The sequence below is a fragment of the Macrosteles quadrilineatus genome, unplaced genomic scaffold (genome assembly GCF_028750875.1).
Source record: "Macrosteles quadrilineatus isolate MER2022 unplaced genomic scaffold, UCM_ALF_1.0 Scaffold_4__1_contigs__length_99947679, whole genome shotgun sequence".
Lineage (NCBI taxonomy): Eukaryota > Metazoa > Arthropoda > Insecta > Hemiptera > Cicadellidae > Macrosteles > Macrosteles quadrilineatus.
Window position 1 is genome coordinate 44063471 of NW_026542597.1, and position 26424 is coordinate 44089894.

Sequence of the window (26424 nt, forward strand, 5' to 3'; positions counted from 1 at the left end):
TATGGATCCATAGGCCCTTATTGCAGCTACCTCCTCAATTATGATGGTCTATTGTCGGTGACACTAGCCACTTGGTCCCACTGTTATTCCGCTTTTGCTTTCTTCCCACATGTTTCAACCTCTGAGTCACTATCTTTAATAGATTTCATTTTAATCATTATGGATTCAGTTTTTATTTGAAGTTTGTTTTGTCTGTACATTTTTTATTTTACCATTAACTATAAATTCAACTCACTATAAACGAATCCTCTGCTTTTCTGGCCATACTCCAAACTTTTGCTGATTAAGTTAGCTTACTTTTACCATGGATTAAAAAATCAAAAAATACTACAACTTCACATAAACTAATATTTTAGACAACACTATAAACACGCCACCTTAAAGTCATTTCAATGTTTTTTCTTTGAATATTTGAAAAACAATCAAAATACTATACCAAACAATTTGTGTTCAAAGATTGATTTATGTATAAACATTAATAATTAGGTATTTAATCAAAACTGTCATACGGACTAAGTTTAGGATTAAGTTTAGTTTCAATAAATGTTGTTTCTAGTCAACTCTATTTACTCCATGTGACAGTTTTGCTTTGTTTACAATTTCAATTTCGTCTTTTTGTTTTTATTTGTGTTTTAGGTTAGGTCAACTTCGGTAAAAAGGGTCTTATTATTTATAGTTACTTAGGTTATAATAAGAATAATGTTGCCGGAGTTTTAATAATTATGGAATTAACTAAAAGATAGAGTATTAATATATAAAGAATAAATATTTAAGACCCATTGCCAATATATCTTCAATGTGTTAACTCTCACAATATCGCTTTTAAAAGTTAGCATTTTGTAAAATATTAACTTGCATGTTATTATGTTATAGCTTAGTCTCCATACATTAGGCTGGGAGTGTATGTTGGTAATTTCTATATTCCATTGAAATTGAATAAGATAACACGATGTATTCCTATTCAAAGTTATTATCTGTTTCCAAATTGCTTCGATGCACCTGTTTGAAATCGTTAAAACACAAGTCTGCTGAGAAAGTTGCAGGACAAGAGAAAACTAAAATAAACAGCTCAATTATTTTACCTAAAACAGATTTCCCCCTGTGGTTAAAGGGGAATAAAAGAACGCACCAAGATGAAAAAATTATGAATGTGAGTATTAAGTTTAGTCGTTACAAGTTAAGACATACCGTACGTAACTTTTTTGTTTATAGAACAAAATTGTTTTGTAGTCATAATCAATTTAGTATGTGTAGGCGACTCTAGCTAGAGGTTTAAAAAGATTAAAGATTAAATCATATAAGCTAACTATGATGCACTATCAATTTTTAACTAGACCTAGGCCTATGTAGCCTATGTAATTGACCCTGTAATTCTTCAGATTTTGATTGCTATCAAATTGACATACCAGTAAGTTTATCTACTTTAACTTAATCCATTAATTACAGAAATCAAAGGGTAGATTTCCACAGAGAACCAACCATATTTTAATTTATGAATAGCGATATTATATCAATAGGCCTATTTATCCAATTTAATAAATTGATTGCAAAATATTGTTAATTTTTTCCTCAATTTAAACATCTAAGTCAATCCACTTGTGATTTGTTAATGTTTTTATTCATATTTAATAAATTAAGTTATCTAACTTATCAATATTTAACCAAAAACAAATTATATTTCATGAAAATTAATCAAACAAAAGAAAAAACTAAGAATAAAAAAATAAAAAACTTAAAAATTATAGATTTTGTTATTGTTTTTATTGTTTATAACCTTAATGATTAAATTTAATACGACTTATTTATATCAAACCGATATTTATCGTTATTCATCCGAATAAATGTTGTTGGTGCTCTCCAGAACTGTATTCAAATCCAAAAAATCTTTAAAACGTTTGACTTTTTTCAACAGAGGGCCAGGCTTATATGTAGACCATGGGATTGCATCGCAGCTGGGACAACTTATTGTGCACCCTCATTCTCCGTCAAATCCCAGCTTCTTAGTGAACCATGAGATCCTTTTTACTATGGTAACCTATTCTTCCCTTTGATCCCCAGTCAATAGGCCAATGGATCTCATGCACAGACCTTGTAGGGCTGGGCACATAAATAATCCCAAAGCTCAAAAATCACCTAAGTTTAACATAGGCCTAAACCACGGCCCTCTTCTGAAAAGTCCCTTAACATTTAACAATAAAATAATGATATTACATTCCCTGTAGCAGCAAACCTAAGTACTCATTAAACTAACTTAATGTTATTTAAATAGTGATGAGATATGGCATTTTTAAGGAGATATTTTAGCATAGATTAAAAGAAGTAGACATACTCTATACTCCTTTATATGTCCTTATATATGTCTATACTCCTTTTATCTATGATTTTAGTGAAAATCCATGTAGGCAAATGGAAATTTGCTTAGTCTGCAGGTTTGTTTCGGCGGGGGTAGGCCTATTTAGTGTGGTGGCTTCTTTTAGTGACTCAATTTAAATGTAGAGCATTTCATTGACAAAAAACTGTCTGATGCTTGCAGGAATGTGGTTTTAACGAGTTATACAACTGGCAGCGAGAGAATGTCAAAGGAACAGAATATGTCCTTCACGACGGTCCACCATATGCAAATGGGTTGGCACACATGGGTCATGCTATCAATAAGGTTTGTTGTAGCTTTTATAAAATTGAGGCTCTCTAAGTTAAGTTGAAACAAAACTAACACCTTAGATATAGTAACTTACTTAAGTTATCGATAAGTAAATTTTTTTGTTTGGTTCAGCATTTACTGCCTACGTTTTTATTTTAATTTTAAAATTTGTTCAAAAATACAGCTAGGCCTAGAATGTTTTTTTTCAGTTTTCAATTTAGGGCCTTATGTGTTCTATCAGATTGCAACCTTCCTTGCAATTTTTCAATCTTCATTAGTTTCACAAGCATACAAGATGAATTCCACAGCATAGTGTGGCCAAATTCAAATTCAAATATAGGCTATTTATTTAGGATATTACAAGCATGGCCTCGCCAAGTTTACAAAACTTGTCGGCGAGGACCAATAGATTTAGAAAAATGACAAAGTTTACAGATTTTTCTCTTTTTCTTTTGTTTTGTTTTCTAAGTACAAAGAATTATGAAAACTAGTTCTAAGGCGGTTTGTGGCAGGCACTTATTAATAGCAAGAGTGTTTTGGCAGCTAAACTTAATTCTAAAAGCGTTAAAAAGAAGTGTAACGAATAAACAATAAATGTGCCAATATGTAGCTATAAGTATATTTAATGAACTCACACGCTCATGATGTACCATGCATACATAATATGTTCAGAGAAAAATCTGATAAAAAATCTATGACAATTTTAGGAACCATTTGAATCTTTTAAACCAGGCTGATCCAAAAGAAAGTGCAGAACCTAGAAAATGTTTAACAAAACATTATTGCTTTACACAGATATTAAAAGACATCACCATAAGAAATAAACTCCTTCAAGGCCACCGGATCCACTACAAGCCAGGTTGGGATTGTCATGGACTACCAATAGAACTCAAGGCAATGGCGGGTGAAAATGTTGCAAATCTCTCTCCTCTTACAATTCGGAGTAAAGGTTTGTTCATTTTTTTCTACATTCAACATTAATTTATTGATTCTGAACAATATTTTTGATCCAATTTGAACTTATGTTCAGCTTTTATGACTTTGTGAGCCTACTCATTCTGGTTTTTTATCCATAACTGGTCCTTTCAGTAATAAAAATAAATTATTTTATTCCTTTTCAGCCCGCAAGTTTGCCAAAGAAGCAATAAGAGATCAAAAAGCAGTTTTCAAGTCATGGGGTGTTATGGCTGATTGGGAAAAGGAATGTTATTACACCTTTGACAAATCATACGTCAAAAATGAGCTTCAGCAGTTTTTGAAATTATATAATCAGGTAACTGGTTTTTCTCTACGGTAGTCTTAAATTTTTAATTCTGTTTCCTTTAATTGTTCCTAGTCTCCTAACTTGTTTAATACCTATGGTTAAAGAAAATATTTATATTTTATGCTTAATTGTTTGATTTCTAAATTGAAATACAGTGACTCCATTACTGTATACGACAGAGTTGAAAAATTGTAAGTGGTCTGATGAAAAGTTGAGTAATGTTGCCAATGCAATTACTGAATGCAATCTGTATTATCATACCTAGATAATAGCTTCTGCGGATGGTACTAACCCACCAACTCATTAAACTCACACTACAGTAGAACTCCAAATATCCTAATTAATTGGTACCAGAACGCATTAGGATAGTCAACAATTCGGATAATTTGGTTTATTTACAGAAATTTGAGGTATTACACAGAAAATAAACCGAGGCATGCTGAGCTTTTACTATTCCAATTGTAGAACATGTGTACAAAGTTTTCGAGTTCAAAAAATTCAAACTTTTGCCAAGACCTCGGAGGGTGATTATTTTCCTTAACCGAAGGAGAAACGAAGATGATGTCCACAAGACCGAGGAAGATCTTCAGATTTTGCAGCACTTGCAGAAAAATATGACCGTTACCGCAGGTTACGATAATGATTTCTAAGACATTGGAAGATGTGCGAGATTTTTCCCCGATCGCGGAAAAGATTATGTTGCTTCTGTGACCGCGGGAGATGATGATGATGTTCATTGGATATATTTTACTTTTTGCCACGATTACAGAAGACGATTATGATGTTTCCATGTCTTTTGGAGAAGATGATGATTTCTGCAAGACCGCGGAAGGTGTGTAAGATTTTGCTGCAATTGTGAAAAACAATGAGGACACTTTTGTGACAGTTATGAAAAAAGTACTGAGAGTTTTTGGAATTTGCTGTGATCAAAGCTTTCGCCTTCGTAAACAACAATTCTTATTACTGTGGTTTTATGTTTTTCTAAAGTGTTTCGGATAGATGGAGTTTGGATAGTTGGAGTTCTACTGTATATGTTTTTCAGCACTTATATTATGATGAAAGACAAAATCAAAATGTATTACAAAAGTGTGTATAGTACATTTATTTTACCTTTTTTTGTTCTAGGGGATAATATTTAGAGATTTCAAACCAGTTTATTGGTCTCCTTCCTCAAAGTAAGTATTTAGATAATAACATAACATATTATTATTCAAATGTCAATCAATACACTGAAAAATGTTATTTACCATTTGACTGCTCATATTTGATTCTCAGGACAGCTTTAGCAGAGTCAGAGCTTGAGTATAAAGAGGACCACGTAAGCACATCAACGCACGTGCGTGTTCGCGTGACAAACGCTCCGGCTACGTGGGGTGAGGTGTATGCATTGTTGTGGACAACAACTCCCTGGTCACTACCAGCCAATCAGGCCGTAGCGTACAGTCCCACCCTCGAGTACAGTCTGGTGACCATAGAAGGTCTACAGGGACATTACCTAGTAGCGAAGGTGCTCGTTGACGAACTGGCGTCAACCATTGGAAAAAAAGTTTCTATCACTAATAAAGTTGATGGTGAGTACTTTTAATGGTTTTTCGATTTGATTGATGACTTTTTTTGTTGTATCTTCGTAAAGCTGCATATAGCAATATATTTTCCAGGAAATGAAGCTGGCGGAGCAGCTAGAATTCAGGTTCCTTGAATGTGATTAAATCATCTTTGTGCAACTTCTGAGTGGAGAAAACCTTGCTGTAGTAGACAATGTTTTACTGTCCATGGACATGTTACTTAATTTTAAATTTTCCTAACAAGTGTAAAGTCTTCAAAATTTACCTTTTAAAAATGTATGAATTTTTAAGCTTTTTACTATAGTTGTGTTGTAACAGTTCTCTAAAGTTGCCGAATCTCTTTATTTTTGTAATTAAATTTATTTTATACACACTACATACAGTGTGTGATTTGAAATCTTATCCATTCATTGTATTTTTGTTTGCAGGAAATGTGTTGCCGACATTACAGTATGATCACCCTGTGTACGATGGCAAGACATTACCTTTCCTGGCCTCCGAGCATGTAACAGCAAGCAAAGGGACAGGACTGGTACATACAGCCCCTGCTCACGGACCTGACGACTTTAAATTAGCTGTCAAGTACAACTTGTCCATCGTAAGTCGTTGTTACAGTAGATATTAGACGGTAACAGTTGTTGTACAGTCAATTTTGTTTTCAACTCTGAGTAGCATTGTTTAATGTTTAGTGATATTTTTTTAGTGGTGCACAGTGGATGTCTTTCTCTGTTTATAGAGTGGTGTTTTGAGATTTAAAAAAAAATTAGGAACTTTTTCAAATAATGCCGTGATGTTAGAGATATTTGTTTGTAAAGTTTAGTTAATTTTTTTATTTTAAAATGTACAGGAAAGAGATTGAGTAGGCCTATATTCATTTATTTGCTTTTAGCATATAGCTTAACTGCACCAAATGCTTTACAGAAGTGGTAATATCTCATAACTTTACTGGTTATTACATTTTTTTGTAAAGATAGCTTTAGTTCAGGGGTTTTAAGGATTTTTTGTGTGTAGGTTTAACAGCTAGCTTACCTTATTGACCAAAATAGATGAAAATGTGGAAAAAACACATAGAATGTTTGGAGCTACTAGCTCCTTCTTGAGCAGTACAGTCTTTCCCTTGAGATCACATCAAAGGTATTTTTGTCAAAAAGTTAAGGCTGCTAGCAGTTAAACCTATCCACCACAAAATCAATCCTTCATGCGAGCATCAATTTTCCCTGTTTAATTTGTACATTTAGTAAAAAGTATTTAAATATTTCTTAACCACTTCAAAATGTTATCTGTGCAGTTATTTCAAAGACATTTTATTGCTTGTGGTTTTAATTGCTAACCTAACCTATATTTAAACATTTGTATCAATGTTTGTTTTATACCCACTAAGTTTTAAGCAACCTCTAATTTTTACTTTCTCCTCTATACCATAGTATAGGCCTATGGAGAAAGTATTGTTTTCGTCAAAATTTTCGAGTTTGAGTTTTGAGTGGATATATCCGTTTTGGGTCCCCCTGGACCCAAAAAAGTAGTTTTCGAAGGAATGTCTGTGTCTGGATGTGTACAGAGCTACAGACCACACCTGTAGTCCGATTTTGATTAAATTTGGTATGCAGGTACTAATCCATAGTATCTCCAGGTGTTTTTTTTAATTTTTTTGAAATTTTGATTTTGAATGTCAATTTTTACATAAAAACCCATTTAAAATAACGGAAAAATCTGATTTTCTCAAAAATGGCCTGAACGATTTTGATGAAAATTTAATATGTTGTAGCCCTTAAAATTCTGAAGCAAATGGTAGAACTCCCATGTCTGTAAAAATTACGGTTCAAAAGTTATTGTAAATTATGTTATTTTCCCATAAAAAACCCCCATAAAATTAGAGAAAATCGTATTTTCGAAAGAAACCGGTTTAGATTGAAACTAGTATGTGGCAATACTTATAATTCCATAAACAACATATTGCAACCCCCCATTTCTGTAAAAATTATGGCTCAAAAGTTATTGTAACTTATGTTATTTTCCCATAAAAACCCATTTAAAAAGAACGGAAAAATGGATTTTTCTGGAAACAGAAAACGGAAAAAAACTATTCTGATTGAAATCCTTCTGTTATGGTCCTTATAATTCTAAACAAAATAGTGCATCACTTCATTCCTGTTAAAATTACTGTTCAAAAGTTAATGAATCTTTTGAGATTTTACCTATTAAATACCATAGTTATTCTCATCGCTTTTCCATGATAAAGGTTGTTGACAAGCTAATGGGAGAAAGTATGTGTCAGATTGCTGATACCGTTTATTACTTACGTTTTCTTACAGCTGTCTTCAGAAACTGCTTACATCCCAAATATTACAGAATTCAAATAATTTAAATCATAGTAATAGTGTCAGTTGTTTGAAGTGATCTTTTAGATATTGTGAATATTACATGATTCACAATCCTTAATAAAGACTGGAATAATCAATAAGGACAAAAATACTTTATAAATACTCTGCTGAAATTGAACTTGAGATCTAATTTAGGATTCTCTTGGTATTTTTTCAGACTTGTTTGGTGGATGAAAATGGTAGCTATACAGCTGAAGCAGGAGATGAACTTAAAGGAAAAGAAGTACTTACTCATGGAACAGCAAAGGTAATATCGTTGGCAGGTTTCAAGTTAGTTTTGATGTTAGAAACGAGACCAAGCTTTAAACCATTCCCTAATTTTAAAATGCCACTTTTTTAGGGAGAGAAAATGCTTTTACGCACTCAGGTGCATCAGACTACTCAAAAAATGCCACTGGCAAGGGTAAACCTCAAAATAAAAAAAGTTGTTTAGGAGTTGGTCGTACAATGCCGGATCAAAATACGCAAAATCTCAGAATTCATGGTCTATTATTCTAATCTAACCATTGTTACAGTGTTTCCTAAACAGCTTCTAATGACTTGTGCTTTTAGGTGTTGAATCTCTGTAAAGAGCGGGATGTGCTGGTTCACAAGGAAAGTTTCAAACACTCGTACCCGTACGATTGGAGGACTAACCTCCCAGTCATTCTGCGAGCCAGCAAACAGTGGTTCCTGGACACTGCACAAGTCAAGCAGCAGGCTGTTGTGAGTGTCAACATCACTTTTTGTTTCAATTTTATCTTCTTGGCTATGCTATTTAAACCATTTTCCTTTTTTTTAGAAAGTATTTATTATTGGTTTTAGCAATAACACATCGCTGATTCAATAAAACCGTACAAATAAAACCTGCACTTTAAGGGCCGATAACCTTTCTTTTGGTACAACCCACTGTAATTCGTTCCAGTGGTATGGTCAGGCTAGCTGTCATAATTTTTGCAGAAGTTGTTTAATATAGCCTAGGCCTAATAAGATAACCTTTTTACTGATTACCATGCCTATAGGTCTGGTATTGTTTATTTAATACAGTAATTATTTCCTTTATAACTACTTTTTATTTGATGAACTTATTATTTCAACAAGATGTAAGGTTCATGGATTTATTTAAAATTGTAAATGATATATAGTAGGCCTATCTTCAAAAACGAATTTTCAAGGGTGTTTCAAAAATGTGTTGACTGTCACAAATTTAGTGTTGTACTGAGAAAAGTCCGTTGCTTTTTGATGGTTTAAAACCTGGACCCAGCTGTTCCTGGTCATTTGGCTTTAAATAAGTGATCCTGTCTAAGGCTGCGTTTACATTGGAAGCACGCCTGGGCAAGTAAAATGGTAGCGCACGCTTGCGCAAGCGTGCCGTGCCCCAAGTTGTGGTTATATTACGAGCAACCAAGCGCAAGTGCCACTAGCCTCAGCAGGACAGTACAGTCAAAATTGACATGTCAGACGATGAGGATATTGTGCTAGAGAATGGAGTTGTAAAGTTTTTATTATTATTAGACTCTGAACGAGTAAGGGGGGAATGGGTAAATGATTTTTTTATGGATCGAGAAGAAGGAAGGGAGTATGCCCGGATTTTTGCTGATCTTCTGCAATAGCCAGATAAGTTTTATGAATATTTTAGAATGACGCCAGAAACATTTTACTACATTTTAGAGAGAATAACACCAAATATTGAAAAGCATTCCAACTTCAGGAAGTGTATCTCTCCCGAAGAAAAGCTGATGGTTACGTTAAGGTAATTGAAAGGGCATTATATGTGCAGTATTACTGTAGTAGTTATTGCTAACAATTCAAATAAGCCTACGACTTGCATAATTTAATCAAATATATTTACACTTGTGCTACCATTATTGTTAATGAATTATTTACCTTATTGGTAGGGTCTATTTTAGTACACATAATACCAACAATCTTAATTGTTAATTAACAAAATCTTAATGAAGGCAATTAAGTTTAGGAGAAAACAATTTAATTTTGACAGATAATCGCATTACAAGTCATAAAGTAATTGAAATTATTTTTCTTTATGATTAAAACGAGGGTGTGTGTTATTACATTTATTACATTATGTTATGAATAAAAACAAATTATTACTGTGTTATTTTCCACTGTTCAAAAAATCAAATTAATCACTAAAATCTGGTGGAAAATGCATGAATTACAATCATTAATTAGGCGATGGGAACCCCTGGTTGTAGCCTGAAACTAATTTATCCTATATAATTGGTCTTCTTGCACGAACAGCATCAATCAACACCTCCGTATCCATGCTGAACAACTATAAACACTTTACCAACAGACACAACCGCTGCTACTGTGTCTATGAAACACAACAAACTGAGGCACGCTTGCTTGTAGAAACAAATATTTTTGTTTCGTGATTTGAGAAGCGCAAGCTTGTCCCAGTGTGCGCTTGCTAGTGGCGAGCACTGTAACCACCACTGCTCAAGTCGCCACTGGTTTCCAGTAATCTGCTACAATTTTGTTTCAAAGGGCAAGCTTGGCCAAGCGTGCGCCACCATTTTACTTGCCCAAGCGTGCCTCCGATGTAAACGTAGCCTAATGAAAAAGCTGATCTTAGTCAGTAGCAAAGCTACACTCATCCTTCACTCATATTTGGGTTAAAATACACACCTAGGGGGCGTCCCCATTTTAATGATTAATAATTGATATCTCATAACCTATAAATCATCATATTTATCATAAAAAAATTAATGAAAAATAATTTCTTTATCATCTACACTAAGATTGTTTAGAACCGAATACTAATCTACTTATTCTGTCAAATGAACCCTTTAAGGATGGGTTCAAATCTGAGATGGTAAAGTGTTGTACAAATTTCAATTTATAGACTCCCTGAGTAGCTTAGGAGGCAGCTCCTAAATAAACCACCAGAGATGCTAATCCAAAACATCAGTAGGGAAGTCAATTTTACTGCTTTCAAATTAAAGACAAAGCTATTCGTACTGTAATACTAACCAATTGTCGAGCCAACTAGGAATTGTACGTGAGTTTGGGAAGGAATTTTAAATTGTAAATAAATTTGGTTCATCAGTGGACAATTTGGAATAATAGTCAAAAGCCTATGGTCGAGCGCCCATTCATTAACGGTGTTTCATTGGATCCCTTTTAAAATCCCCATGTCGTAAGAAGAAGACTATCAGAAGACTATCACGGTGTTGTCGTGATCACAGGAGACGATCACATAGTTTTTGTGATTGCGAGAGACAATCATAGTGTTGTGGTAATCACAGGAGAAATTGATATGGTAATTTACTACTGTCAAAAGAAATTGTTTAAAATTGTTAAGCAATTTCACTGCATTTAAGGAAATCCAAACAATCTGGCAATATGAACATGGTCTAGTCCCAATTACAGTAGCTATTACCTCAATAGTTTGACACTGTGGACTTAAGGGGTGTCAAACTATTGAAATGTCAAACTATAGGGAGTAAATGGAGTTTAATATACAGGAAAGTAAAAATACAAGTTTTATATAGAAATCACCCAAATTTATTAAATACTAAAAAGCTCAACAATTTCACTGTTCATTAGTCTCAGGTCAACAATACATGACAAATTAATGTTCAAGTCAACTTACATCACATTAGTAACCATTAAATGTCCACTTGAAAAAATATTTTGTGATCTTTTTTCACTCTGATAACTGGTAAGAACTGGACCCGGTCATTGTCTGGCGTACTTGTCAAAACAAAATATCGATCGCTAATGTTAAGACAGGTAGCCTCAGCCCGTTTCGAACTTCAAGCAGTGTCGAACTATTGAAGGTTTACTGTACTTCGGATTAGAAGGTGCTGATTAGAAGGTGCTATACACTACCTCTGGTGTACTTAAATGAAGACGTATAGCTCGGATTTTTAACAACAGAACATCTGATTGCAGGAGTGTCTTCAGACAGTGAGGGTAATGCCAGAGAAAGGCCTGGCGTCGCTGACAGGGTACGTACAGAACCGTCCGTTCTGGTGCATCTCACGCCAGAGGACCTGGGGTGTGCCGATACCTGTCCTGTACACATCCGACGGTCAACCTCTCATCACACAGTGAGTTCTCATAGGGACCAAGTGTTGTTAATTTGGTTGTGTGAAAATAAAAATGACTTTTTGAATAGTGTAGCCTAATTATGGGCTATTGTATGGATAATATAAACTTCTTCCAACAATAATCAATGTGTTTACTCTCATACTGTAATTACTAATTAGTTACAAAACAGCAATACTGTACTAGTAAATGTTAACTTTTAATTTTGATTAGTCCCACCAGTCATTAACATTATCAGGCCCAATCCGAGACGAAGAGAATGAAAATAAGGTAATTGCTAAAATACTGTTGGTTGCTTGAAGCTACAGAAAAAATTTGTTTTAATTAATAAGTGGACTCTATTTATAGGTAATAACAAAATAAATAATGGATTGAAAAATATTAGAACTGCTTTTAATGAAAGAAACATCCAGAATGGAAATAAAAACTTTAATACTTTATTCTGAAATGGCGACCATACGAGTGTAAGTATTTTAATCTAAGGATGATTGTAGGATGAGTGGTGCGATCTTGTAGTCTTGTTCGGCATGTTCCTTAGACACAGCTGCTGATTAATAGCCTATGCAGCCAAAGGCAACTAAGGGACCTACATCTTATAGTGGAATCCAAACCCAATTTTTTCCTTGTGATAGTGAATTGGTCTAATTATCAGGATGGTACTGCAGATTGTCTTAGTACTCACTAGTGCAGACGTTAATCCACACCAGGAAGTATAGCATCCACAGTGCATGCCTATGAATATCCACAATTTTTGACCTCCAAGTAGCTGGATTACAGGACGACGCTAACGTCCCATTTATTAACAATAATAATTAAACATCTGGTAATTAAGAATAAGGACTGGAAATCGTAGATAAGTTGTACATTTTTAACTTTTACCCATCTTTATCAGCAAATTTTCTCTAAGTATACAATCCATCCCTAGCATTCATTTGATGTTTCTTAGTGAATTAAATTTCCGTTCAGATCCCTCAGATCAGGTAACTTAAATAATATGTACTCTTGATTTTACCATCAAATCAATTAGTTTTATTCCCTTTTTCACACGGTACAGATTATATTGGATTAAAATCTTGTGATTTAACATTTTGATGTTGTTACAATGTTCTGTATGTTATTCAGAGAGCTGGTGGATCACTACTGCAATCTGTTGGAGTCCGAAGGAGATGACTTCTGGTGGAGCAGTTCAGTATCTAATCTAGCTCCAGCTCAGCTGTTGGACAAGCTCAATGTTTCCCCCAGTGATGTGGAGAAGGGCCAGGTACAATACAGTTAAATTTTATCTTACAGTAGACCCCCTCTTAACTGACCTCGCATTCATCGATAATTGGACCATCCACCCTCAATCGTAAAATATTTCAGTTTGTTTTAACCCACCTTGCTTTGAGAGCAGTTCGGTTTAACCGTCACTTTCTAGGAATCTCGGCATTTCCACTCCCACGCTCGGCGATGAGAACCGCTTATCTCCACAGGATGTGACTAAGAACAAAGGTATTTTGTTTTTACCCAAAAATATTTATGTTTCTGAAAACAACTGCTATTTTTGTAATATAATCTCGCATTACTTTATCGCTAGAGTAAACAAAAACGCAAATTGTAGGGTGAGCAAGGGAGGAGGGTTATCGACTCCTAGGTCAAGATAGTTTTTGTGACTTGAGCTTCCAGTGAGAGGCTATAAATAACCACCGTGCCACGTAGCTAAATGGTTGCTTCTACCTTTAATTTCGACAAAAAGTTCTGTACTGTATTACGATAGATTTGAAAATCATTTAATTAATATTACGTAATTTTTATTGCCTACAACTATAATTTATTCCACTGAAAGTATTTGACTTAACCGTGTTTTTGTGTTTATTTGTGCCTTTTCTATCAACACGAAAAAGGAGAAAAGTGTATATTTTATAAATAATGCATGTACGTCTTCAAAATAATGATTAAGCCTATAAAATTCCAAATGAATAACACTTAATTTTTATATGTTTTTAGGGATTTCCCATTTTAACCAACATTTTGAGCTATTGTCGTTTTTAATATTTTTAACTACAGTATCTTTGAAGTGAAATATAATTTGTCAATAGGGTCGCTAACTGTTGTAGGTATTCATGATTAGTTGTTCGTCATTGCCAGCTGTAGATTGTGTGTAGGATGTTCTGGACATATGGCTGGACAGTGGACTGTCGTGGTCAGCAGCACTGGAAAGTGGTCAGTCAGCTGATCTGTACTTGGAAGGTCTGGACCAGTTTAACGGATGGTTCCAGTCGTCACTCATCACTTCTGTCGCCCTCCGCAAGACGCCTCCATACAAGTATGGTTATTTTCATTTTAGCAAATTTCCCTATAGGGAAGTAGCTATTACCGTAGGTGGCACGGTAAGACCTAGACCCGGGAACGATTTACTTTTTCATTTTGATGTTCCCAGAGGCCAAAAACACCGTTCGTTCAAATTTATATATATATATATATAGACTTATATATATATACATCCGTGAACGCGATAACTTGAGTAATTTTTGTCCGATTTTGATGAAATTTGGTTTAAAGGTGTTAAGCGGGATAAACTTGAATGAGTTCGCGAACCAGCATGATCGGACCATGGGAACGGGGCTTTACGGGGGGTTTTATGGGGTAAAAATTGGTTTTTCTCACTTTTGACCCTCAAAACACAAAATTTCCCAATTTCTCTTTAGACCTTTTTAAATAGCTTAAAAAAACAATTAATTTAGTATATAAAAGTATTTTTGTTCAGTTAATAGTAACGGAGAAAATTAAAAAAATTGTAAATTTAAAATTCCCATGTTATTCTTATGGAGAATATTGTCAAATGTTGTAGTTTGCTTGTTTATGGATATATTTTGTATTTAGATCAAATTTATTTATTTTGTACTAAGCTATCAATATTTTACAAAAAAACACACTTTATTAGTTTCCTTGTAGCAGCAAACCGAGGTACTGGTTAAACCTAATGTTATTAAAATATATTTAATTGATAATCGATTAAGACAAATGGAAATTCGCTTAGTCGGCAGGTTTGCTGCGGCGGGGGTATTTCAGAGTTAACTTTGTTAAAGTTTACCAGCTTAAAAAAGCTTAACTATTGATTTTGAGCCTATTTTAGTTTATAAAGGGATTTTGCACATCTACAGGCAAATATCTTTCTAACAGCATGCGTAGATTTTCCCTGCGATTCACACGAGCTGAGGAAAAAGGTTTTAAAGAAGCATGCTCGCCTATTAATATATAGATAAATGTACCTAGCTAATTAATAAAGAGGTTCATAAGTCTTGACATTAACACTATAAGTTTTACTCTCTTTCACCTATTGATATCTTCAGCACCTCTTTTTGCTTTGAGAACCTAACTGAAATCTTTAAATCTTTCAGGACCATATTTTATCATGGATTTGCAGTGGATGAGAAAGGCAACAAGATGTCCAAATCTCTAGGAAATGTTGTCAACCCACAAGACATTGTTTATGGAGGGAAGAATACTAAAAAGCATCCTATTTATGGCTTGGATGTTTTGAGGTACTGTTGACTTAACTTTAACTATGATGACGTTATCATGTTCATTGTCACTTGATGCTGAGGCTGATGATTTCAAATCAAAATAGGCTATGGTTTTCAAAAATAAATGTTGCCATCCATAAAAAAAACTAATATGTATAAAATTATACTTCTAAAAGTAATTGAGTGTATGGTTATTTTGGAAATATTGGTTAATTCATCCAGTATGTACATCTATGTATATTTATGCATTCATACAAACAAAAACAGTGTGCTGTTGTAGATAAACCAAAAATCCATATTCTAAAGTTAAAATGAGTAACTACTGCCTGTGTAATGAGTCAAACTGACATACTTTTTAATAGCAAGTTTAAGCGAAGTACCGGTACTATAGTCAGTATCTCTACCAATAGTCATAAAGTAAACAACCAGTTTTACAGATACACATGATTGCCTGTATTTGGTAAAAAACTTGTGTGGTTGAGCTGAGGTTAACTAAAAACATCTTCTATCAAGTTAAAAAAATAATATTTTATGTAAATTTAGTTTTACTTTATGTAACGAAATAGCAGTGGACACACTTTTCAACAGAAATTGAAGTTGCAACACTATAGGTGTTGAAAAACACATGGCCACTTCACAAATAGTTTAATGATATAGTAGTTTATTTATTCAATACCAAGGGGGGCGTATTTACACTAATCTACTCAAGCCTTATAAAAGGCTTGTCCGTAGCATTTCTTGATTTAAATTGTGTCTATGCATCACGTTGAGTATATGACTTTACGTGTTATTTTGTTTTTTAACACAATGAAATGACACAAATGATAATGGCAGGTGGTGGGTGGCTGCTCATGCGACACAACACACAGTTCCAGTCTCCGAGACCACGCTGTCCGACAGCAAGGCGTCTGTACAACGACTGCGGATGATCTTCAAGTTCCTACTGGGAACACTGGACAAACTGCCACCCCACAGCAAGCCTCCGTCTTTGAACCTCCTGGACAGTTACTTGTTGCATTGTCTTCACAATTTGGAGAAACAGGTAAGCAACAGTCTTAGATACAATATTTTAATTTTAAAATAATTAAAGCCTTAAATCTGTAGAAAGTGACTTTGATATACATTACAGAAACACATTTTTGAGTGTATCGAACAATCAATTCTTTGATAATGAATGCAGGGTGAGTGTAGAATGAAGTGAGATGACTCGCCTAGCTTTGTAACTAACTAGAGGCATCTGTTTCTTTTGCAAGGAACATTTTTTGAAAGACCAATGACAAAGGACACAGTTTTGAACCATCAAAAAGCTTCCTCTTTTCTCAGGATCAAACAGGCAAACTTTTGATTGTGAGTCGAGGACTTTTACCACTTATTTGTAATTGGTTATGGTGTTTGTCATCAACCACTTGCAGAGCCAGGTCTCTAATTCAAGTTAGTATCTTATTTTGTCCTCTGTAAAAAGGCGAGAGAAACTGACCTGGGGCCTGTTTTATAATAAACTACGAGTTGTAACTTGTAATTTCTATTAGATTTGCATTGGGCGATCAGCTGATTTACTAACAATATTTTTGTAGTTTATTATGAAACAGGGGTTAGTTAAGATTGTCAAAGTCTAAAAAATCCATGTAATAAGTGTTATTGTTAGCTCCCACTTTTGGTGTTGTCAGGCTTTATCTTCAGATCTTTCTAAATGCTTAAAAACTAGTTTTTTTTATATATATAAACTTTGACTGGGTCCAGGAAGATTTACATTCAGGATTCAAACACTACAAATTTACATAATCATAAAATAATAAAACCGGAAGGCTCGAATCACTGAAAGATTCAACTAGGGATGGCAGCAACACAGTCCTCAATGCTAATTAAGGATAGAACAAAAACAACCTCAGATCAATCCACGATGGCAGGAATCTGCTGTCCGCAATTAACCAGATAAAGGAATTAAGTGTCATGTATTAAATATTTTAAAGTATCCTTTTAACGTCACCAATTCTGAATTCCCTTTCAACGATTTTATTGAAAATTAGCTTTTGGTTTTAACTGAAAACTTGCATTACGGTCTATGCATAAGTTTAAAAGTAAAACAGTTCTATGTTATCTATGGTGGTTTATATTACTTTGTTACTGTCCAAAACGATCCTTTTTAGTTAGCTAGGACTACAGCTGTTTTGTGCTTTGGATGGAGCAGATCATCAAGTCTGAAGAATGACGGCTTGTCATTCTTCAGACTTGATGATGTGCTCCATCCAAAACACGAAATAGCAGTACAGTAGTCCTAGAAAAAACTACAAAGGATCGTTTTGGGCAGTAACAAGGTAATATAAACCTTTTAGTTCATTCAGACGATCCAAAGGCCATTCCATCATGAAGTTCTAGGTTGTTTCTGAATCAAATATACAATTGTAGTTTTGTTGTTTCGAATAATTAATTGACAATTTATCCTGCAGGTAATGGAATACTACAACAACTTTCAATACAACAGAGTTTGCCTAACACTCATGAACTTTGTCGCCAATGAAGTCTCTTCGCTGTATTGCCATTCAATAAAAGACAGGTTTGTCACTTAAATGTTACATGTTACATTTTGTTATGTATCATCTTCTGTATATCTGTTTTGATGAAGACCGTTGGTATGTGAACAGTGATACGTTTTGCTCAGTTGTAACTCTTCGTATTGTACAAAAAAAATAATACTAACAAAATTATAATCACAGGGTAATCATTCAATACATTAGCCATATGGACCATACCATAAATTAAACATGCTCCCTTTAAGATTTAGGTAATGAATTTAACCATAGACAAAAAGAATGAAATATAGACTGTCAGCCGTGCTGCGGTTACCATAAGTTCCAGCGCACATCGCTGTAGTTTACGTAGCGCGTACGCTGTAACTACCGTGGCGATCCCAGCAGTGTGCGCCAGAATCAATGGTAACCGCAGCACAGCTGACGGTCTATATTTAATTCTTTTTGTCTATGATTTAACAGATAACAGGCTGAATGGGAAAAGGAGTCCTTACCGCACAAAAAAAAACAACACATAAATGCCGATATGCACATGCAAAAGAACATATTGGCTGCAGATATTCATCACCAGATGACTGAAATTTATGGCCCTAATGCAATGACTGAGGGTAAAGTGCAGAAATGGGTCTGGGGGTTTAAGAATGGTTGTGAATATGGCCATTTTTGGAAGAAATTAGGTTTTTGGTAAGTAGACTTTTCACAATAGACCATAAAAGGGAAAAAGATTTTCACAGCAATTTTTACACTTTACCCCATTTCCGCACTTAACTTTCTTTTTGAACTTTCTTTCTTTTTTTTTTCTTTTTTTTGGGCATTGTATTAGGGCCATAACCTTCAGTCTTTGTCTAGTGATGAATGTCGGCATCGGATGTTTCTCATGGTCAAAAAGCGTATCCCTGACCTAATCTTGTATGAGGCAGGAGATTCAATCACTTAAAAAATGGTCTAAACAGACAGGAAAGTGTACACAATACACGCCTCTGTTCACCAATGATACCAGTAAGCAGCAGCTGCCTCCTTGTGGCATACACATGAACTAAGGAGCTATATGTAAACGGCCCTTACTTTTAAATTGTTCCTCGTACAATAGAGAAATGAGAGGTTAAGAAATTATTAAATGAAAATATTTATTGTTTTTTGTTGCGCTACGGCAGGTTGTACTGTGATGAGGAGAACTCAGTGAGGCGTAGAGCCGCTCAGCTGGTTTGCTACCACACACTGAACACTCTCACACGACTGGTCGCGCCCATACTGCCTGTTCTAGCTGAAGAAGTATACAGCTACACTCCAGTCAAAGGTGCGGTGTAGTTACGGCTTGAATTAATTTAGATTCTTTGATAGTTGAATAATCTTCATTGCAACACATTCTGAGCAGTTACGGCAATTACAAGGTCCTCCTTCAGAAAAGCTTTTTGATAGTTGAAACTGGTAACTCAAAACCACTAGCTGTTTTTAGTTAACAATACAAATTGTATAATCTCATACATTTAATACTCCTACTTCAGCCTTTCTTGCATTAAAATATGCATGCTAATGTGAAAGTGCCATTACAAATCGAAAAATTTAATAATTTTGTCTTATGATTGTGTTTTAGACTAAATTTCCTTTTGTGGATTGTAAAGACCAAAGAGAGAAAATAGTCCTAATTGTAAACAAAACCACTTAGAGGTATCGGTAATACTGTGCAATCTTGGTAGATATCATTGCAATTTTGACTGCTGGGCCACAATTATAAAAGTATAAATATTAGAAGACATTGGATGTGTAATTATGATTGAAAAATAATGATAGAAAATAGACATTTCTCTATTGTCAAAAATAGATAATCTCTTTATTTAATTCACATACTTTAATGATCTCATAGAATTTGTGTATGATTTACCAATGTCAAAAACATAAAATATTTAAGGAACAAAACCAACTGTATTTTCAATTTTGTAACAAAAAATGTTTTTAAAAACACATATGGCTGAGTAACGTAACGTTTTTAGTGACAAAACAGCTGTTCCACGCCCTGGGGCCTTGCACACAACAAGCTTGGAATTGTCCTGAAGTAGTTACAGTGATCTCAACTGCCCTAAGTATCAAGGAAGAGATTGTACGACTTACACCTCTCAACTGCAACAGCTTGGAACTGGCAGCTAAGATTGTCGCCCCTTCTCCTACCTACGAGATTCTGAAGGTACATAAAATAACTTAAACAGATGAGGATGTTTCCGTGTTACTTGAGCACATGAGATTTGGTTTTTCTTGTGAAGCTTGCTTCACAGCTGATCCGCTATGAACTGGTTCAATCCGCTGCAGTCTAATACCCTATGAGGGGTGGGGTAGGGAGGAGAAGAGATATAGGCAGTCATGGGCAGGAAGTCTGTGAGGGACCAACGCTGACCAACTAGCGGATAAGTTGTAGTCATTAATTATTGCTAAATTATGTTTTAATTCTTTTCAGGAATTGGGGACTAAGGGGATAGGGATCATTCACTTTATTAATATTATATATGCAAATTGAAACAACCAACACCAGTCTTGCGCTTATGGCACAAGTGGAAGGTTATGGCTCCATTCTTATTTTATATCTAAATGTTTACCATGTGTTACTAAATTAAATCATGAAAATGACTGTGATATAGTAAGTGGTTTAGCTCAGTATTTATTTAATTACGTAAAATAATATACATTTCCCATCAACCTCCACCCCAACTGTCGACCATTTGATGTTTTAAGGATTGATAAAATGTATTTTCTTTGTATTTGAATGTTTATGTTTAATGGGGGATTTATACTTTTATGGTATTTTTGTGTTTTATGGTATTTTTTCATCAGTAATAACAAATCTGCTGGATCATTTGTTAACCTCAGAGTTTATTTGATAAAATTATTCTCAAACCACCATTATTATTTTTTAAATAAATCTTTTAAAGCCTCGTTCACACGGGGCGAGTTTACACGCTACTCACCGGCGTGTAAGAAGCCGGCGAGTGCGCTTGTATTAGTTCACACGGAGCTTGTCCACTTGCCAACTCGCCGACGTGTAGAAAGACGTCGGTGAGTGCGCTTGTAGTCGTTCACACGATGCTTTTTCCACTTGCTCAGTAGCTGGCTTGAACTAAATCCTCCGACATCTTCGAATAACATGCGCACAAGCACAATTAGAAGTATTACAAATTACAGATTATTACAGAATTAAAACTGTATGAGGTTTAACAGTTGCTTAACTGTGTTCACACTGGGCTACTTTACACGCCTACTCGCTCAAAAGCTGGTGAGTTGGCGTGTAAAGTAGTGGCAGCGTCAACTTTTTCCAGAGCTTTTTTACAAGCAGCTTTTGAGCGAGTATTTCGTTCACACTGAGCTATTTTACTAGCTGCGTGTAAAGAAGCTGGCGTGTAGCTTGCAAACTCGGCCCGTGTGAACGGGGCCTAATTCTGGTACAGCGTATTATTTAAAATGACTTGTACCCTATGTGTATTTTGGTTTTTTGCTTATAGGAGCTCCAAGACACAGAAGATAGCTACGACTCTGAACTGTCAGAGATACTACAAGTATCTAGAGTGACTTTAAGCCACAATTCTGAGCCAGCTGAAAAAAGTACTGTAGAGGTAAGTATTTTGTGGTCTTTTAGCCTATACCGTAATTGAAAACGTGTGTGTAGTACATATTTATTGCATTACAATTTTAAACCCCAATATACATACAGTAGACCCCCTCTTAACCGACCCTAATGGGACCGGATGGACCTAGGTCGGATAACTCAAAAGGTCGGTTAAAACGGGCAATCCCTAAAATCATAACATAATGAAGTGCTATTCATTTGGATTTATAAAATCATTATTTTGAAGTCATACTTGCATTATTTATAAAATAAACTACCGTACTCTTATCTCCTTTTTCATATTGATAGTAAAGTCACAAATAAACACAAAACACAGTTAAGTCAAATAGGCCTACTTTCAGTGGAATATATTATAATACTAGGCAAGAGTCAATAAAAATTCCTACTTTAATAACTTTAGTACTGTAATGTTTTAATTGATGCTTTCCAAATCCATCATAATACAGTACAGAACCTTTTGTCAAAATTAAAGATACAAGCAACCATTTTGTTACAAGACAGGATGTTTATTTATAGCCTTTCACTGGAGGCTCGAGGCACAAAGCTATCTTGACCTTGGAGTTGTTAACCCCCATTCCCTGCCCTCCCTACAAGTTGCGTTGTTTGTTTACTCCAGCGATAAGATAATCAGTTCAGAAAATCATAACGCACATTATGATGTTATAAATTTGCCACACAGATAACAAATCAGATCAGATGTGCTCGCGCTACAAACGATGATGACAAACTGACAATAGGCTATGCTATATTTTTTGTGATCAATACAAAATAACTTATTCTTAGTAATATCCGTGGAGATAAGCGTATGGTTCAGTTCTCATCCCCCAGCGTGGGAGCGGAAATGCAGAGATTCCTAGAAAGCGGCAGTTAAACCAAACTGCTCTCAAAGCAAGGTCGGTTAAAACAAACTGTATTATTTTACGATCAAACGGGTCTACTGTTTTTCCTTTTTTTGCTGTTTAGGAAATTTCCTGTGTGTAGGGTATAAACAACTAATAATAAGACCTACACACGAGACTGTTTTTTTTTTTTGTTTTGATATCCCAAGAGGCCAAAAGACTCCATCCATTCAAATACATATATGTCCAATTTTGATTAAATTTGTTAGCCTAAAAAAACTTATAAATTTAGGTTTTTTTCAAACGACTTTGCTAACCAAAATGATCGGACTATGGGAACAGAGTTTTATAGGGGGTTTTATGAGGTAAAATTGGGGTTTCCCCTGTTTTACGTCAACTAGTGATGGTAGGATCCGGATATCGGACTACCGGATCTGAGCTAGAACACGCCCGATCGGATCCACAAAAAGTCGGATCTTGGGCTTGGATCCGATTTTTGTTATACTATTAACACAAAACTGGCAAGTGTTCGAGTAGATCGTCTTGAAACTCGAGCTTATCTTTGAACTCGCCAGTTTCGAGTCAGTTTGGTTTAAAATTGTAAAAAATCAATATTTGTTCAAATGTAACTTGTGTTTACATAAAATTATGGATTCTACAGTAATACAAATATATAAATAAGCAAGAGGTACCGGTAGTTGTCCTAATCTATTTTTATAGCTGTCACAACAGAATAGGTCAACTCTAAGCAGTCGCCGGCAACTGACTGGCAATGGTATACTGACTTGACACAGAATAGACTGACATGATCGGTAGTGATTTTGTTTTAAAGTAGGCCTACTGTTTCACAATAGAAAATTCCACTACTGAACTGTACGTAAGCAATAAATTTATGTTTAAAAAAGTTAGAATAGAAAAAAAACACTATAAAGGCAAAACAATAGAAGGGAGGGAGGGGTTGTGCAAATAAATAATTAAATACCCCCGCCGCAGTAAACCTGCCATCTAAGCCAATTTCCATTTGCCTGAAATGATTTTCAATTAATCTATTTAAACAACATTAGGTTAAACGAGTACCTAGGTTTGCTGCTACTAGGAAACTAATAAAGTGTGTTTTAAGTAAAATAATTATAATAGCTTAGTATAAAATCAATAAATTTGCCAAATTTTATCAAAATATATCCATAAACAAGCAAACTACATTTTAGAATATTCTCCATAAGAATAACATAGCAATTTTAAATTCACATTTTTTTAATTTTCTACCAGTAACCGTACAAAAACACTTTTATATAACTTACTTAATTATTTGTTTTTTTAGCTCTTTAAAAAGGTCTAAAGAAAAATTGGGAAATTTTGTGTTTTGAGGGTCAAAAATAAGATAAAACCATTTACCCTATAAAACCCCCCGTAAAACCCCGTTCCCATGGTCCGATCATGCTGGTTCGCGAACTCATTCAAGTTTATCCCGCCTTTAAACCAAATTTCATCAAAATCGGACAAAAATTACTCAAGTTATCCTGTTCACGGATGTAAATATATATATATATAATAAGTATGATTGTGATTAGGGCTACTACTATATAAATAATTGAAAACATTATAAAAACATTAGTACCCTTTTAAATTCATTTTTAATTAATAAAAGACATGTTTCGACACTTAGGTCATAGTCATGTTTACATTTACAAATACAATAACCATATATATATAACATTTTGAACGAATGGTGTTTTTGGCCTCTGGGGACATCAAAATAAAAAGTAAATCGGTACCGGGCCCAGGTCTTACCGTGCCACCTACGGTAATAGCTACTTCCCTATAGGGAAATTCGCTAAAAGGAAATAAATCTGACATTTTAAAGGAAATATTTTTTCTTACTGTCACCCGACAATGTGTGCTTCCTTGCACAGATTATAGTACAGAAAGCCTTACTTTGGCGCACAGTTTTTACTTTAACGCACAGTTTTAAGTTTTTACTTTGACGCACACCAGTATTCCAACCAAACAAAACAGCATGCTTTTATTATCATGCACGTAATCCATGTACGCTTGAAAATAAGTTAGCAACACTTACTGTAGGAAAAATATAATGTGTAACACGAGTGCAAACTGCTTTTGCTGCACTCTAGAAACTTTCCACACTCGCCTACGGCTCGTACGTCAGCATTTCTCTTATGTGCAGCAAAGTGCCATTTCGTCCACTAGTTATGTACAAATAACTTACTATTGTGAAACCCCCCAATCAGTGTGTAAATTTCCTAGTTTTGTATTTAACTTGTTCTTTAACAATGTACTTATACTTAATTAGCTTTTTGGTAAAGGAATTATTTTTGGCACACCTTATATTTTGAGTATGTGGATATACATTCTAACAACGTCTCATAACTTCAATTTGCGATTCCAAAAAAATGCATGATAATTTGCCAACAATTTTTCATACCTAGGCCTTTGTTCGTTAAGTCATCATCACTAATTTAATCCATTTATATTTTTAGAGTACCTATATATTTTTGAAACACTTTATGGAACACAAAATACATGAGTGTAACTAAAAATATGTTTCAGGTTAGCCTGATAGATCTACATCATTGTGAGAGATGTCGGAAGTACACGGCGCCTGCAGCTGATCAACTCTGTCCCCGATGTGATAGGGTGTTTGCAGCTTTTAACTCTTCTGTGTAAATAAAATCTAGATTATTCTATACTGGTTTGTTTCAAATTATTCTAAACCCCTTAGTTTTCCTTCCTTGAAAACCTTAAGAGATTAAACATTTTGAGGAAATTATTTCATTGGCAAAAGCATTTGATTTTGTGCTTTAATTTTTTCCTGAACTTTAGATAAAGTTTAGTAGGAAATAAATTGTATGACATCCAACTATATTTTGATACATTGAATTTTTTTAACTATTCAAAATTAGCATAGCATAGTCCTACGTTAATTTATGGAATAATAACTCTAGACACTAGGATCAAAGGTTGAAAGGTTTAATGCATGCTCAATTAAGTGATTATTGAAAATTGTGCTTTGGAAATTGGAAATCATATGATCTGAAAATCCCTTTCACATTTTTAGTAAATATTGTGTGAATTAAATTAATTATTACATGAAGAAATTGAGCCAAAATTTCAAGGTGAAATCAACAAGTTAAGAAACAATTAGGCCTAACTTCGCTTGGTCAAGTTGTCTAGACATAATCATTTTTACACTGATTCTAAGAATATTGCAACCCTAGATAGGTACTTATATTACGAATAGACACGTGAAATAAGTCAGCAATAACTTAAACAAAATCTGAAAACTAACTAAATTGTCTCAATGACAAAAATAATGATTCAGAACAGACAAACTTATAGATATAGTAGGCCTATATGGAGAAATTTATTATGAAAAAAAGTGTTTGAAATAAGTTAGTTGGTTTAATGCAGATATATAATGGGTTTGCAAAATTTTGAATAGCCTACTCCTTTGGTCTTAAAGGAGGAATATAAAGTTGTCTCAAAAGTTTTTAACTTTTTATGATTTTTTTTTATTACTTGTAGCCTATGATAAACCACATTATAAGACATATTTTACACGGCCACATTTTTGTAAAACTCTGTAAGTAGGTACTTTTTTGTCATCCCAGTTTCAAGGACTTCAAGTTACCAAAGTTAATAACTTATTAGATAGGCCTATACCTTTATTGTTGCCAGATTTCTCAAAGGGTAACATAATCATCTTACCTACAAGAACACAAGCTACAACAAACATAAATCTATAATAGGCATACAGTATGATATCTGCTTATATGATAACAGGGTCTATTAAGTTCTGGTTTGAAATATTCCATATCCTAAAACACAAAATTTCAGTCAGAGAATCTGAAAATTGTTTTTTTAACTTAACTATACGGCCTAAGTTACACTTTTAAAATTATTTTTATAGCCTAAGTTTAGGCTCTACTTTTGTACTATGCCTACTAGAAAATATGTTTTTCTAATTTAGCTTGACTTTAATCGAAGTAAGAATACCCCCCGCTGCAGCAAAC

The 26424-nt window shown here is 34.3% G+C and overlaps 1 protein-coding gene across 1 annotated transcript; it reads left to right on the top strand.

The window, feature by feature from the left end:
* The first annotated feature begins 686 nt into the window (after nt 1-686).
* LOC128993325 (isoleucine--tRNA ligase, mitochondrial) lies at nt 687-25090 on the top strand. Its single transcript, XM_054417141.1, has 19 exons — nt 687-1150; nt 2534-2656; nt 3437-3590; nt 3763-3914; nt 5031-5080; nt 5181-5476; nt 5899-6068; nt 8009-8098; nt 8404-8556; nt 11752-11909; nt 13030-13168; nt 14052-14212; nt 15288-15431; nt 16248-16455; nt 17861-17967; nt 19096-19238; nt 19933-20123; nt 21430-21540; nt 24962-25090. Exons 1-19 carry the CDS (start codon nt 950-952, stop codon nt 25076-25078), a joined length of 2868 nt encoding a protein of 955 aa, XP_054273116.1. The 5' UTR covers nt 687-949; the 3' UTR covers nt 25079-25090.
* The last annotated feature ends 1334 nt before the right edge of the window (nt 25091-26424 follow it).

What these genes read in the sequence shown, in the direction of transcription:
- LOC128993325 (XM_054417141.1), top strand. Translation starts at nt 950, where the DNA reads ATGTATTCCTATTCAAAGTTATTATCTGTTTCCAAATTGCTTCGATGC. An exon ending in CGCAAGACGCCTCCATACAA is followed by an intron (nt 14,213 to 15,287) that starts GTATGGTTATTT and finishes TAAATCTTTCAG; the next exon opens with GACCATATTTTATCATGGAT. An exon ending in CTGAAAAAAGTACTGTAGAG is followed by an intron (nt 21,541 to 24,961) that starts GTAAGTATTTTG and finishes AATATGTTTCAG; the next exon opens with GTTAGCCTGATAGATCTACA.